Genomic DNA, 17,486 nt, shown 5'->3' on the forward strand with positions numbered 1-17,486 from the left:
AACATTGTTCCTGGGCGAGAAACCATGAAAACCTGGGAGAACCCATTGTTATAGATGGAGGGTGGTCATAATGTAATGGCTCTTCGGTGCATATATATATATATATATATTAATAAATTACATCAAATATTTTTTTATCAGAAATATAACATATTTTCATATTACATATGCCCTATAAAGTATGAATGCACCTAAATGGAAACGTTATGATCGAAAAAACAAATGAAAAAGAAATAATAAAACAAGATGAGATCACAATGTTTATGGCCTTATTTATGACCGAAGTCGTCAATGAAAAGTTTCCTCTTTTTTGTGTGTATGGTCCAGCAAGAATCATACTCTTGTTAGAATTATCAAAATAACTGGAAAGATTTTTCCTAATAACCTGCTTTAATAACATTTGTTATGCAAGCAGTTTTTGCAATTGCTTGTTATATAATCATTTTGAAAAACTTCGATTAAATTTAAACAAACTCTATCATTACAATCAATTTTCTATTTATTCCTGACACTTTTCCAACTACTTTTCGTATGAAATATGAAAGTTTAGTCACAATTAAGATTTTTATTTTTATGCCATTTTTAAACTGCATAAAAAAGTCCTTGATGTTTCATAAATATTATTTTGAAACATTTCTGCAACATATCATTAGTTTCAAGTCTTAGAAGCGGTTTTATTTATTTCGTGCATTGTTCGCCTTTTCCAATCATTTTTAAAAGATAGCCTTTATCTTTCTGAAATTCTTATTTGAAACGGTTTAAATTGATTTGCTATTCAATTTTAAATCATTAGTGTAGGATCAATAATGCACTAGTATTAGCTTAAAAATCTAGTGTATTTTAGTGAATCTAAGTAGGAGACATTGAATAACTTTTTTATTTATTGGTCAAATCACCACTGTAACATATCTTTAATTGATAACACTGGTGTGCAGTTTCATGTGCAGTTGCATAATCCCATTGTGAATATTTTAGTAGAAATTTGTGAATATTTTAGTAGAAAATTGTTTTTAAGGTGTAAAATTAACTTTCAAATTTACTCTTTTATATGTTATTTCTATAATTTCAACTGACGGTAATTTTTTAATTTTGATCTGTATAGTTTCTATTAATCAGCATAAGGCATAAACTAACATGTCTTCGTGGGGCTTGTATGGACATGTTTGAGTTGATTTTTTCATTTATAAGTTAAGAAGGGTTTTTTTTTATAATTTTTAAGTAGCAATGATATTAGATCGATATAAATAAATTGAAACCTCTTAACACTAACTTAATATACAATATGGTGTTTTTTTTAATTATTATTATGTAGGTGGGATGGAAATTGTTTATAGATTTAGAGATTATGATGTTCAATTCTTAAGGGGGAGAAAAGATATAGTTTATCTGATCATGAATCTTTCATTTTTCCAGTAAAAATCCTCAATACACGTTTATGCATCGCAATACACATTTAGAATTGATCATTCCATTTTCTTTAATAAAATAAAAAAAAATCTAAATATTTATCAGATAAACTGAATTGAACGATGGTTTCCAATTACATTGAATTGCGTTCCAAATATCTTTCTTAGTAAAATGAAATGCTCTGCTATGAATTAGTATTTAAATTAATCTGTTTCAATATGTATTCCCCAATAAGGCTTAGACTGAAATTCATTTCATTTTGGCTTTATATATGTCTTTCTGAGTTGTAACAAATGACTACAAACACCATATCTTAACCACACTAGCTCCGTGTAGTCGGGCTAGTGTGGGCAAAAACAGCCTTTTTTAATATATTATTGTGGAAAAACTAAATAACATTTTAAATCTAGAAAAAAACAAAATATAATAAAACGTCCAAATTGTTGTTGAAATACTTCACGATTTAAAAATTATATTTAATAAAGTTTCCTGGCAAATTTGCAAGAAAATGTCCTTACTAAGCCCCCTCCTCCCTAATAAATTAGCCATGGTCAAGTATCTAGCCTTTTTTTCAAGACTATATATTCTGAAAGCTAATTCTTTAAGTTACTCTAAAAGTTTTTATAACGCTTCTAAAAGAAAATGCATTATTCTTAAAAACATGCATTTCAAAAACTTACAGATTGCTAAAAAAAATGGTCATGTCAATGTTTTATAAAATTTAAAAAGATATTATTAGGGTTTTTAAATAATATTATGCGGATGCTGTATGTGTTTAAAAGTAATTGATTAACTCAACTATGTAGGTTTTCTTTTTACATATATAACTCGGATTGTTTGATTGTAAAGATGGTGCTTAAATTATTTTTTGTTAAATTACTTTCAACCAATATTATAATAATTCTTATAACTTTGTATTGTAAGTCATACATAGATTTGTATAGTAATTCCTTGAATAGTAATTTTTATAACTTCGATTGGATACTAAAAATTGAATTTTTGATGAAAAATATTATTTATATTCACTCTTAAATGAATTTAATCAAATATATTCTAATAAAATTTAACAATAGATGTTTTGAATTTAGTTAAGATTATTTTGTTAAATTAAATTAAATTTTAAAAACATAACTAAATTCCAACAATGAAATGCAAAAAATAAACACTTTAACTAATAAAGCTCTGCAATCAAAAGATATTACCGCTATCTATCTTATTTATTCAAAGTAATTGCATAAATCTATGTAAAAAGTAAACAAACAGTGTGCATTCTTAAAAAGCCCTTAACTTGTTTATTATTCACCCCTTTTATTATGCAACATTATATTTAGTTTGATCTTCTAATAATGACCACACAACATTTACGACTTGGCAAAGAAGGCAAAATTCGATCATTGTTCCGAGGGAAAAAGATTTGTATTAAATTAACATATCTGAGGGGTCTATTGATGGAGCATTGTTACTTTAATAGAGGCGTTTTATCATCCTAAAAGATTATTTGGACTGTGAAATTGATTAAGCCATTGAGAAAGGTCAATGTACGGTAAATAATTTATTTATTGATGTGTTTCTCTCTCTGCCCAATCTAGGATTGGTAGTTTCATTCTTGTTTATTCCCTTGTCTTATCAAAATTTTAAAATTTCGAAACAAATTTTGATAGATGCTCGTATTATACTTTAACTTGTTATTAGAGACATATTTCTAAAAATTTTTAAAACATAAATTACAATAGGTCATGGGCTTTAAAAAGATTTTAGTACTTAAAGTAAAATGCTTTCGTTTTTTTTCTTTTTTTTTAAACTAAAAAAAAACAGTAATTTTCTTTATTTTCAAGTATCCGAAAAAAATATATGTCATAACTTTGAATGTAACGATTTTAAATAATTATCAAAATACCATATATCGTATACTTCATAAAAATAATATATTTGAATATTGACGTAAGAAGGGAAACGCATAAACTAAGTTCAGAAATAATAAATGCTATATTGTAGAAAACGCATTGAATGCATGTAATGTAATGTAAGGCATGAATGTTAGAAATGTTTGTATGTGTGTATTGTAAATGCCGACCGGATTGAGTAGGGGTTAGGGAACTGGCCATGCATCTGAAAGGTTCTGGTTTCGAATCCCGGATAAAGCATGGATGTTCTTTCATTCTCTGTACTATCTGTCCTAACTGTGGAAGCAACGCTGGCCCAACCCTCTGAAAAAGTGACCAACAAATCTGCAATAATAAGCCTGAATTGATGAATTTCAACCAAGGTGGCCGTTGGAAAGAAAAAAAAGTTTCTAATTTTTATTTAATAAACGCAAATGTTTTAAAATTTTGATTTTATTTTTCAATAAAATTCAATTTATTCCCAACTGCGAATTATATGAACCCAGTTGAACACTGGAAAACACTACTATGTAATGGAAATATTAATTTTATAACTGGCGTTAAACAGCGAGCCCAATTTTGAACTTACGTCTACCAATGTTTCACGCAGTACCCCTGTAATTTTGAATCCAATCCAGAAGACAATAGAACACCTGAATAAAGTATTCGGAAAGGACTTTTTGAGGAAACTAACCCGTATTTGCGTTACATGGAGAGGATAACCACGAAAACCTCTTAGAATAAGCCAGGCAGCAAGGGGACGCTAACCCACGATCCTTCAATCACTAAAAATATTCTACGCCAGCACTGTGGCCGGGTGCAGAATTCGCATTGACCCACCATCACTGGGATTCGAACCCAGTTCCTTAGGACGCGAGTTCTCTGTATTCTGAGCCACCATGACTCGGAAATGTTAATTGAAAACGTTAGCATTTCATGTTAAACTATCTTTGGAACATTTTAATGAGTTTCGCTTAAGTAGGCGCCTTACAAGAAATGCGTCAATAATTTCAACTTTTAAAATTTGCCACAACTTTTCAGTTACATTTCATAGTATATACTTACAAGATACAAAATATATCAGCAATATCTCATGTGCTGAGGCATTGCTGATATATTTTGATATCATTCCATATATCATTCATATCATTCCACAAACGGTAGTTCAATTAGTTATCTTGTTTTTCTTACCACAGTTTTTCCTCCATATTTTTGATAGAAACGTTTCAATTTTAAAAACACTTCTGTATGATTATGAATTTCCGTAAAACCTAAAATATAAGAAGGGGATTACAGCGTGCTAAAAAAATGAATCTTCAAGTTCAGCAGATGTTTCATCCGTTTGAATCTAGTTCCGTGTTTAGTAGTGGAATTTAAAAGGCCTCTTCCTGTATTTTTTCACCTCTCATTTTCCTTATAGATTAAGATTTTTTTTCTTATCTCTGCTTGGAAGGAAGCTGCAAAAAATATTACTTTATAATTTTGAGAAAAAATATAGAACGATAAAGGAACATGTTTCTGCAAATAATAATTAAAAAAAGTACAAAAAACAGTTTTAATGCTTCTAAACTTAAATTTTTTTTTCATTACAAAACTATAAGCTTGATATAGTAAATATGTATTTAAAACAAAATTTAAGCTTTTAATTTTAGACTTTATATATGGCTCAAAAAATGAAAGCTGAAATCTTATTTTAATTAACTTATTTAATTTTAATCAGGCTCTTAAACAAAGTTTTATTTATCATTTTGAATTTACGTTGAAATGACAGTGTTCGTGTGTGTTTTATTTTATTTTTTTTTTATTTATTCATATTAAATTTCTTCAATTTTCAATTGTTAAACTAACTATAGTTAACATTAAAACTAAAAAACTAAACTCAGTGGGGAGATTCACTTTTTATAGTTAGAAAAATGTTACAAAATCAATAATTATGTCATAATCACGTGAGAAAGAGGGGAAGATGTACCAGGGATGCACCAGGTACACAATAATCACCCGTTATTCTGGCCAGATATTCATTCCCGGTACCAGGTATCCAGAGCCAGGTAACAATCATTTATGTTCGAGAAAACCATATTAAGATTTAGAGTAACCATGAAACTATTCTACAAATCCATGTATTCTACCAGTTTCATAACAATAAAACTGAAATAACTAGTTCAGCCTCGATATATTTTACTCTTGGGCAGAATTTAAATTCATGGAAAATTCGATTACGTGATCACCTTTGGGACAAAGAAATATGTTCTCTAAGGAAAGTTGTCATTCTTCTGCTTCTTTTTCTTAGGCACTACAGCCTTTTACCGGCCAAGACCATCTCAGTCAGTTTACCCCATCTAGATATTCGATATATCTCCATCTATTAACTTCGAAGTATTTTATCCACTTATATACTCTATCTAACCATATTGTTCTAGGTCTTCCTCTTTTTCTTTTTCCCTCTGGAGATTGGAAGTTTATTTTTTTAACGGGATTTTCATTTGCTATATAGAAATACGTGACCTAGTAACCTTATTTGAGAAACCAAGATCATTCTTACTACTTTAGGTTCTTTGTATTTTGATTGTAATTGTGAGGGTTATAACGAATTCTCCAGATTCCGTTTTCTCTTACTGCAATTTTCTTAATATTTTTCTCTCGAAAGTCATCAGTTTCTCTGCCTCTGTCCCAAAACGACCGCATAAACTCTGCACAGCTAGATTCCTCTTTGGGAATACATAAAAACAACTCAAAGAAGCCTTCCTGTACGATCCATAGCTTACGAGAAAAATACGAAAAACAAAGTATGACGTCACTGCCGGTGCAAGAAAAAAAACTCTTTATTGAACATATCAACAACAGTATTTGCATATCTTTCAGGACGATAATGTTTAAAACGTTCGCCGCGCGTATTCTGCTTTAAATTGTGCATAGTATACTGCTGTTGATATGTTCAATAAAGTGTTTTCTCTTGCACCGGCAGTGACGTCATTCTTTGTTTTTCGTATTTTTATCGTAAACTATGGAAATATATTCCACAAAAAGGAAAATATTGAAAGTTAGGTTCTGCTAATTCAAACTTCTCCGCATGTTCTAACAGTGTTGTCATACTCTTGAATTGTAAAAGCTTCCGTGATTAAAATTGAATCAAAAGGTAAAAGTTATGTGATAAAACCTCAATTATTTCCGCTCTACACTCTAAGTGTGGAAGACTTCTCAAATGGTGTTCTATGTTCTTCTGATATTATAGGATTAAATTCGGTACCAGAACTATCTGAAATCGAATAGAACGATGTAAAGAAAATAAAACAAATGAAAGGATGTCATGTAACAGAGGGCGTTATACCGCATCTCGATGTTTTTCTTTTTTTCTTTTTTTAATGTTTAGATATATTCCTCCGAGAAAAAATGATCATCAAACCATAAACTGTGACGCGAGACTTTCAAGGTTATTTTTTTTTTCCATTCATGTTTTATGCAAAAGGTAGTATTCGTGCCATATTTGATGCCATTTTTTTAAGATTAAGTAAGATAGCAAATAAATCCTTATAGATCAGTGAACAACAATAAATAAATAGCATTAAGATCTTTCATACATTTTCTTCATATCCGTTTAAAGCATCGAAATATAACCCCTTACTTAATAAAACACATATGTATTAAAAGGCATATTGTACAGAAGGCAGAGCTAATTTAATCTTGTTTCATTTTTATACTGCTTCGATAGTTCAAGAATATAAATAATGTGAGTAGTGTGTAATTAGTACACACTGAAGTGCAAAAATTAAAGATCAAGTGGTTTTTCAAATGTAAGTTTGAACAGCAGTGTTGAAAATCGATACAAATCTGTTTTGTTGTTGTGCTAGTTTTTCCATTTCGTCCTTAATTTATGCACATCAGTATATGTATTTTGTATAAATAGTACGTAACGAGTATATAAATTGTATTAGTAGTATGTAATAAGTACATAAGTTATATAAGTTGTATGAGAAGTACTGTTTGTCTACGATAGGTACTCTGACCGCCACAAAGTCTGCGACAGTCTGGTGCTATGGAAACAAGAAGAGGGCATTTTAGGGAGGGTAGCTTCGATGATAGCTTGTATGGGAAGTATACCAGATTGGCTGACTCAGCCATCAGTAGGAGACTTATTTAATCTGATTCAATAACTTTTTTACGATTCGCGTGGATATTTCTTTCTTACTTGTAATGATTCTCTCTACTCAATTGGTTGTTATTTTTTAAATACAAAGGAAAAAAAGTGAACAAATTCTGACATTAAGGGTAGTACAGGTTTTTTTTTAATTTTACGATATTTATTATGAATGTTCATTGATTGTTAGATGGTTTAATTTCTAAACTTGCACATTTTTTAAAGCAGTTAATTTCTTTTACTATTTGAGTTTTCTGGAAAAAGTGAAGTGCTTAAACTTATTAACTCTGATTTTAAAAGGAGATAAAACTTTTGTTGAAAATGGAAATAGTTCACGTTATCTGTGCCGAAAAAATATTTAATATCTTTGTTTTTATTATTTATTTTTTAATTTTTTTTAAACTGAAAGCAAGTTACCGCAAATAGGATGAAATCTAAAACTATCAACGATGATTTTTATCAGCACCCATCAAACCATCTGAAATTATCTAAGTTTTTTTGTGGCTTAAATTACGTTTTCTTACTCGTATTTTAATGTAACCTGTATAGTTTTTCTCACTATTTATTAAAAAAAATAATTCTAACAGTTTTTTATTAGCAAATTTATTTATTTTTTTCTTAATAACCAATTTACTATGCATGATAAATTTATAGATGAGTTATTTATTAATAAAACATTGAGCTTGCTTTAAACAATTTTATACAATCTCCATACACATCCTATTTATGAATCATTACATAGAAATAACAATTTTAATTTGTCATTGAGTCGAAATTTGAATAGCTGTTACACCCAAAATTAAATATCCTAATTTTTACATTTTTTGTTGCATTTCGAAAAGTATATATTATACAAAACAATAGCCCAAAACGATTTTTTTTATTTAATTTATTTTACAAGATGTTAACAATTAAATTTTAAAGCTCTTTTTAATTAAAAAATAAATGTCTAAGGATAGAATAAATGGATTTTAAAAAATTGTATCTCATTTTACGTGGAAGTTCTTGAAGTTTTTGTTAAGATAGTTATAAATAAAATATATTCTTCCAGTTCCAAGTTCAAACTCAAAAAATTATGTAAATAAATTATAAATAACTAATTATTCATAATATTATTCACCTAAAATTATGAATTTATTATTTAATATAATGTTTGTTACTTTGTGAAACTTTAGTTGAGATTTTTAAATTCCCTCCAAATCAACTGATACAGCACGATTGAGCGATCAGTGGAGTGCAGTGGCAGAGCGCGCCGCGGTGCAGCGTTTAGCGAAAAAAGCTATAACTTTTTATGGAATTGCGATCCATTTTTTTTGGAAAGCCATTTTGTTCAGAATAAAATTTACTTTAAAATGGGTTTTGTTTGAACTTTGAACAACATTAACGACATTTTTGTTTTTCATTTTACAACTTAATTTTGCATTAAAAATTCAATTTTTTAAGCATTTGTTTTATTATATTTATTTTATCAACAACTTCCATTATTTCCGCGTAAAATGAGACACATTTTTTTTTTAAATCCATTAATTCTATCCTTAGATATTTATTTTTCAATTAAAACGAGCTTTGAAATTTAATTGTTAATATCTTGTAAAATAAATTAAATTTAAAAAAATCGTTTTGGGCTATTGCTTCGTATAATATATACTTTTTAAAAAATAATAAAAAATGTGAAAATTATGATATCAAATTTTGGGTGCTTACCGCTATTAAAATTTTGACTCTTTTAAAAAAGAGAAATTCGAATGATCTAAACGATGTTTCAGGTGCGAATACTTATTTCTCAAATAATCATACCTCGTTACCATAGTCACCGCGACCCCTCCAGACGAATGTCTGTCAGAGTACCTATCGTAGACAAACAGTATGTAGCAAGTAAATAGGTTGTATGTAACAAGTTTATAAGTAGCATAAGCAGTATTTGACAAGTATATAAATAATATGTAATAAGTTTATAAATGCTTCATGAGAAGTATAAGTTTTATTTAACTATATGCTAGCTTCATATAATTTATATGTAGCTAACCTATATGCAGTAACTTGCAAGTTTGCAAATTAATCATTCTAGATCAATGAACTAAAATACATAAATCATTTATTCTTCCATGCATTCATTCTATAGCAGTATAATGTGTGAAAAATAAAACGTATTTGCAGAGCATACTGTACAGAAATAGGGCGTATTTTAATCTTTTTTCTTAAATTCGGTACAAAATGAATAAATTACCTTTAATTATTAATGATTTTCACAAAGGTGACAAAAGTCATGGGATACGTCTTAATATCGTGTTTAGCTTCTTACAGCTCTACGAAGTGCAGGAACCCGTCGTAGCATAGACTCAACAAGTAGTTGGAAATCTCTTGCAGGAATATTCAGCCATACAGCCTCGGTGTGCATAATTGTGAAAATATTACTGATTTACTGGTGCAGGATTTTGTGCACGACCTGAGCTCTCGATTATATCCCATAAATGTTCGATGAGATTCATGTCGATCTATCTAGGTAGAAAAATCGTTGGTTTTATTTGTACAGAATATTCCTCAAACCAGTCGCGAGCAGTTAAGGTGCGGTGACAAGGCACATTGTCATCTTTAAAAATTCCATCATTTTTTAAATACTTGAAGTCCGTGAACGGCTGCAAGTGGTCTCCAGATTGCTGAACCTGACCATTTTCAGTCAATGAATGGTGCAATCGGACCATAGGACCCAGTTCATGCCATGAAAAAATAGCCCACACTATTATGGAGCCATCACCAGATTGCACATTGCCTTGTTGACAGTTTGGGTCCATGGCTTCGTGAGGTCTGCGCCAAACTCGAACTCTCCCATCAGCTCTGACCAGATAAAAGAGCAACTCATCTAAGCAAGCAACAGTATTCCAGTCATCTAGGATCCAAGCAAATTGGTCACGAGCCCAGGTGAGGCGCTGGACATAATGTCATGCATTAGCAAAGGCACTCGATTCGGTCATCTGCTGCCATATCCCGTTACAGCCTAATTTCGGGGCACTGTTCTAACTGTCACGACCATTTCACGTCCCGCATTGATGCGGTTCATTTAAGTGCTGGCGGTGCATTTTAGGCAATGTTACTTGTCTGTTAAGACTGATAATTCTTCGCACACGTTTGCGGTCTCAGATATTAAGTGCTGGCGGTCGGCTTCTACGTTGTCCATGCCTGAAATTAGGCATTCTCGATACCCTCTTCACACTGTGGATCTAGAAATGCTGAATTCCTTACAATTTCAGAGTGCCCCGTGTGTATAACTCCTACTATTCCAAGTTCAAAGTCTATTAATTATCTTCTTGCTGCCATAATTACGTCTGAAACATTCTCCAAAATCAAAAATGGATTCTGCCAGTGCACTATTCAATTTTGATTTTCGTACGCTTTACTACTGCCATCTTCATATTTGCATATTGCTATTGCATGACTTTTGTCACCTCAGTGTATGCACCCTTGAACAATTTTTGCTTTTTAATTTTCAATTTTTACGTTAAAATAATAAAAGTATCTGAAATACTTATGATCTGCTAAAAACTTATGATAACTTTAAAAGTATTTGGTTGATGCTGTTTTTAAAGATTTTCTGAATCTCTGGAAATCATTTAACTCCAGAAAGCCCGGGTATTCCACCTTTCACAAAGCAACCCAACGATTAGAGTAACTGCTATTTTAAAGTCAAATTGTACTAAGTGCTTTTTTCGAAGTGAATGGAGTATCTTGTTTTCACTACTTGAAATTGAACTCCTTTAATAACATTCTAAGTCGTCGTCAGTGACTGAAGATCATGATTTCTGTCATGAATCCAATCAAATATCGGCATGCGTGAGATTGATGCTCTATGTAATTTTAAAAGATAAAAAAACGGGAGAAGTTTATTCGCTCAAGAAAATACTTTAATAATCAAGAAAATACTTACTTCAAGAAAAAACTTTAATACTTGAATTAGACAGAAGTAGACATGCATATTTCCTTTGGGGAAAATGAATATACAGGCTGTGTAGAGATAAACGCTTAAAATATTGTGGGTGGTTCTTATTATTACTGGTTTTTTTATTTTTTGCAATTAAGTTCATTTTATATTTCAAGATCAATGTTACAATTTTTTTCTATGTTTTTAGAATTCTTGTCACAAAGGAAGTAAAGTTTGCTCATGAAAGGTATCAAATGAAAAAGGTCAATCCCGAATAAAAAATATTCCGAAAAAAAACGAACTTTTTAAGGTCTAACAGTTTAAAAGATACGCCGTTTTGAAGAATAGTTTCATTCCTATACATTCATATAAACAAATTTTTCTTTTGTACTATAATTAGAATGCCGAGAATGCGAACATGAACGTTTATATGCAATAAATTTATTGTGAAATTTATCTATATCAACTGTTCGTTAAAATAAATAATTAGAATGAATAGTTGTTTTTATGGAAGGATTTCTGCCACACAATATGAAATTTCTAGTTTTGATTTTTTAAAGTACCGTTTTTATAGCACACTAAATTTTATTGAAAACTAAATTTTATTGAACACAATATTTCTAACAGTTGAAAAAATTTTGATTCATATTAGTTTTTTATCACAAAAGTCAATATAAATGTTGGAAAATGTTTGCATCATTTTTCATATATTATTCAACTTTCCACAAAAAAAGGGAAATTGCAACCATTTTCATCATTAACTCAATATAGTATTACTCAAATTTTTGACCGTTTTCGACTAAACTGAAGTGATTGTATATTATCCAAATTGAGGCTATATTTTTAGAGTCAAGAATCCAAGTACATTTCGAAAAAAGTATGCTAATTCAGTGAAAGTTCGTTACCGTGTCTGATTTCGTAACTTAAAATATCGTCTACTCTGATTAATTACCATAGTTACTTTCTCGGACCATTAAATTGAGTCTTAGTAAATGAAAATCCGGTTATTATATTCAGGTTATTCACAGTGATATCTTTTTTTTATTTTGCGCACTTTAGAGAGAGTCAAAAAACAGAGCTCAATTTTGATGTTTCGAGAGTCTAATCTCATGCAATATAAGTAACGAGATTTTAAGTAATGAAATCACGCGCAAGAACTTATTTTTTCTGAATAAACCCTCAAAATAAAAAGAATTGCTGCAATCTGAAATAAGATTGTCCCAATACCTAATGCCGAAGTTTAGACTCTTTTTGGACCCTTAATGTTAATTTCACTTTCCGTGTATTTAGCCCTGTCTCTGAAAATATTAAAGCAGATGGAAAAATTTTTGCACACTATTATAAAATTCATTAAGTCAAAGAATGTAAAAATTAATTTTTTTAATATTTTATTTTACTTAATAGAATAAGCATTCCCTCAGCAACCAGTTGTGGGCTAGAGGATTAAGGAGTTTAAGGCCCTAAAATTTTGTGACCAACGGCATGATTATGGCAATGGTAGAGTTTTGATTTAGTTTATTATCTAGCTAGATAAACCACCTTTTCCGAATACATACTGATAAAAACATATGAATATATACCTATAATTTATTTGTCCCAAAATATGACATTAACAACATTATATCCATATCATTTTTATTTTAAATATCAATTAAAAGTAATGAGCATTATTGACAAAGAAGTATTAGCAATCAAACCAAAAACGCATTTAGCACTGATAAGCATTGGTGGAGTAACATGGAGTATTATTATCAGAATAATTAGGTATCATTGGCGAGTGATTACTCTTCATGTTACTTTCAAACGATCTCGCGTGTGCTTTCACATTACGATTTCCACTTTCATGTTGATTCTTTTCTTACCTATACCAATTGAATAAATGTGTTTTTTTTTTTAAATGCATGACTAGGAATATAAAAAATAATGAGGTATATTTTGTTTCATAAATTCTGATTTATAGAATTAAATTCAAAAATACGTAGGTTAATTTTTGATAAATGTAATTTTCTTTTCTTCTGCTTTGATGCCGTTTATCATTATTCACTTAAGCAATTTTCGTTAAAATTTGAGGGAGTTAAAAATATGAGTTGAAAATACCAGTCTGATTGGAATTTTCATATATTTTGGGGATGTCGGGCAATATAAACCTGAAGTGATTGTAAATCAATTTGGTTTTTATAGTCAAAAAAAAAATTTCCTGATTATTAATGAGGAAATCGATAAACTAAGTCAGCTTTGATTGAATAAAAAAATTACGTACCAACAACGTTTTTACTATTATTATTATTATTATTATTTACAAAATAATAAATTTCTGTATTTCCTTTGTATTCTGAAGCACATTTTTTTTAATTTCTTTATATTTTACTCCTGCTTATAAGATAAATTAGAAATTGAATGATAGCTTTGTAATTGAAAATATGAACTTTGAATTGGAAACGTTAGGTTTAGCATAACAAGAAATAAATTTGGAATTAAACTGGCAAATAAAAATTTACATTCATAATGGAAAAGAAAAATTGATTGAACTTTAAAAATGTGTCCGCAAATTTGAATTACAATATAGTGAAACGCAGTTAATTCAGAAATGATTTACTAATCTATGCTTATTACGAAATAAGTTTAACCAAATTAAAAACTTAAAAGCTTTATAATATTTTACATAATTAAGAGTTTTTGTTAAACATTATTATTTCAGAATATTGATCTAGTTATAGAAAAAAAGGGCTAAAAATTGTTGCAATGTGTTTGTAAAGTTTATCTCCTTTTAGGACCGTTATGCACATAAAAATGGAATACCTGTTTTAGATGATCAGCAAGATTGGCATTTGTTAAGCGGCTATGAAAATATAACTCATACTATTCTTCAATTCAGTAGAAAGTTCGACACCTGTGATCAACAAGATATACCGATTACGGTAAGAAATTCTCTTTTTTCAATATTTTTTCTTACTTTTTAAATTTATATTAGAGCAAGGTAATAATGTAATAAGATAATAATGTAATTCATGAGTAATATTAAAAATAAAATTTTGTTATTTCTTACGAGTAAACGATTTACCTGTATGATTTATATATATATATATATATATAATTTATAAATGAAACAAAAATGGTACTTTCAGTTAACTAATTCCGTGAAAAAACAAAGAAATATTNTATATATATATATAGAAAAACGACTAATTTGAGTAACGAGTAACAAACTGGTTTCATCTTTTTTTTATTTTGCATCTTATCTCAAATTATTTAAGAAAGGGTTTTCTCAATTAGATCATTGGGGGTTGACCATTAGGGCCGGATTCTTGCAAGATTTTCTTTTACGTAATCTGAAATTTAATCATCTCTATTCATTTTGACAGATGGCGCCACAAGACTCAAGGGAATTTTTGAGATTTTCTTAATGATCATATAGACATCGAATATTTTAGATCTTACAGATGCATAGATCTTAACATACAGACTCCGGTAAATTTTTATTTCCAAGAATTATTACCTATTAACATCAGATTAGAATTTTGAATTTTTATGGTTCTTTATGAAAGATCCATTAAAAGAACGATTTCCTACGTTTAAAAGTAATATGAACTTTATTGCATCCTCAAAACTGCCACTCAACAAATTAAGTAAATTTAATTTTTATTCATATTTGCCTATTCTTTCATTGATTCCAGTGATCAATTTAAACTATATTTATCCAAACGTCAGTGTGTATAGTAAATAAAAGACACTCTTATAAATGCATTCTTTTCTGCAACACTATTTCTAATTGCGTACAGTTTTCCAGAATGATACAGCTCGGGTAATATACGCTTACCATGATGACGATCCTTCATCTGATGACCACTTCATGTACCATGGAAAACACAGAAGAGGATCTAAGAGTCTTATGCTTCTGCAGCCAGTTCTGCAAAAGACTTCGCTCCCGAATGAAGCAAAAATTTGGGATATTCGTGCCCCAAATGTAAGTAACTTTACACATTTAAACTTGTATTTTTTAGCAACTGCAATTAATGATGCAGCTTATTAGTAATGAATTAGACCTAAACCTGCGTATCTGAAAACTTAAACATTTTCGTTAGACTTTTAGTAAATTCAAAATGATGTGAAATAATTATCGTTACATATTTAAAAACTTTAAAAAAAAGAAATTTTTTTTTGCTATGTATGCATCATTGATAAAAATCAAAAATTATTGCTCATATACTTATTATTTATTTAAAAAAAAAATTAATTTGTTCTTTTTTTTGTAAAAAAGAAAAAAAATAGCCTTAAATATCGCTGATTCAGATTGAGTTACGGTAGCTTAGAAGATAGAATTCTCAAATTCTGCGTTCGGCTCGCTCTAACCACAGTGCTGATGTAATATATCTTTAGTGGTAGACGGATCAGAGGTTAGAGTCACGTTGCCGACGGGTTAACTGTGAGAGGTATTAGCAGGTTTCCTCTCCGTGTAACGCAATTGTCACTTAGTTCCATCAAAAAATCCTCCACGAAGGCTATTTCTTATCCTAATGATTGATCCAGGAGGTCTCAGGGAGGACATGAGTTGAACAATAAGCTATGGAGTTGTATGACAATCGTCGTGAACTCAAAACTGGGTCTGCAGTTCAACAGTGGTTATCAAGCAAAATAAAACAATTCAAATTTGACATGCACCAATTATAAAGACAGAGAAAAGAATTTTAAAACAGTGATTTTTCGAATCTTTATTTTAATTGAATTATATTTAATTCCTTATAAATTATTTAATTATTTTAGAATAACGTAAAAATTTATTTGACAATAACGATTTATATGTGTGCAGTGAGCAAAAAAACGGACCGCCCTGAATAACTTTTGATCTAATTATCTGATTTTCAGGGTCTAGGACTCAATCTTAATGGTTCGAAGGGTGACCTAAAAATGCTAATAAATAAGTGTAGACGATATTTTACGTTAAGAAATCAGACACAAAAACGTACTTCTCTGAATAAACATACCTTCTTTTTCGGCGGATTCGGACTTCTGACCCCCAAAATGTAAGGGGTAGCTGCAATCTGGGAAATATGATCCCAATAGTTTGGTCAGGAGAGCTTTCTTAAGTTTGAGACCTTAATGTTAATTTTATCTTTTGCGTATTTCACTACAACAGGAGAACTTTTTATGCGAATTGAAAACTTTTTGCACACAGTAATAAAATCCGTTTATCCAAAGGTAATTCCTTGCAAAAAATAACTTTTAGTAAATATTAATGATTTTTTAATATTTTATTTTATAATGGCAGAAAAAAATTTGATTTGAAGGATATACAATTTTTTGAATCATTTTAAAGAATATAATTTTACATGGCAAAATACAAAATTGGAACAAAATCGGTTGAATAGTGGAATTTTAAGTATCTGACTTTGTTGAAATAGTCAGTGAACTTTTATTCTGAAAACAACTCAGAATGCGTGTTTAACAAAATCAGCACATCCCAAAAATCATGTTTGAAGGAATAGCAAAGTAAAGCATTCATGCAGCAGCCCATTGCGGGCCAGGGGAATCATGGATATTTAGGTTCCCCAATTTTGTGACGAGTGTTATGATAGTGGCAATGTGGTGAACACTGCGCGCAAGCAGTCTTTATTTCACAGGCAAGCTGGTACCCATTGATCTAAAGATAGGTGGGGTTCAAGACACCACTGAGGATCGAACCCCAGTTCTACACAGTGACAGTTCAGTGCCATAACCACTGAACCATCACACATAACTCAAAAAGTATATCATAGCATCAGCATTCTCTAAAAACTCAAAAAAATGTTTTTTCAAATTGCACCTCTTAAATAAGAATGTCGACCTTCAAATTTTTCACGAATCAAATTAAAATGTTCTTTATTTCTTAGAACCTTTGCTTGTTTAAATAAAATAGTTTCATTCTATTGCAGATTACTATTATGGATGATACTGATACAACATACTGGTGTAAAATCGTCAAAGCACCTCCATTGAACAAAAAACATCACGTCATTCAAGTAAGTTAAGTTTATTTGTTGTTCTTTCCTGCTTAAAAAGTATAAAAAAAGCTCGAAAATTCAAATATATTTAATGTTTTTTTTTAAATAAACTGTTTTTAAATCAGGAACAGGAAGATACGAGCTTACTAACTGTTACACATGTAATA

General features: G+C 29.8%; 1 protein-coding gene across 1 annotated transcript in view; it reads left to right on the plus strand.

Annotated features, from left to right (window-relative positions):
• Nucleotides 1-17,486, plus strand: part of LOC107437531 (DBH-like monooxygenase protein 1) — a 92,955-nt gene that overhangs the window by 48,672 nt on the left and 26,797 nt on the right. Inside the window, exons 3-5 of the mRNA XM_043040087.2 lie at nt 14,113-14,259; nt 15,129-15,305; nt 17,251-17,337. Coding sequence (XP_042896021.2) covers nt 14,113-14,259; nt 15,129-15,305; nt 17,251-17,337 — 411 coding nt within the window. The remainder of the gene's footprint in view (nt 1-14,112; nt 14,260-15,128; nt 15,306-17,250; nt 17,338-17,486) is intronic.

The sequence above is a fragment of the Parasteatoda tepidariorum genome, chromosome X1, assembly GCF_043381705.1.
Source record: "Parasteatoda tepidariorum isolate YZ-2023 chromosome X1, CAS_Ptep_4.0, whole genome shotgun sequence".
Taxonomy (NCBI): Eukaryota; Metazoa; Arthropoda; class Arachnida; order Araneae; family Theridiidae; genus Parasteatoda; species Parasteatoda tepidariorum.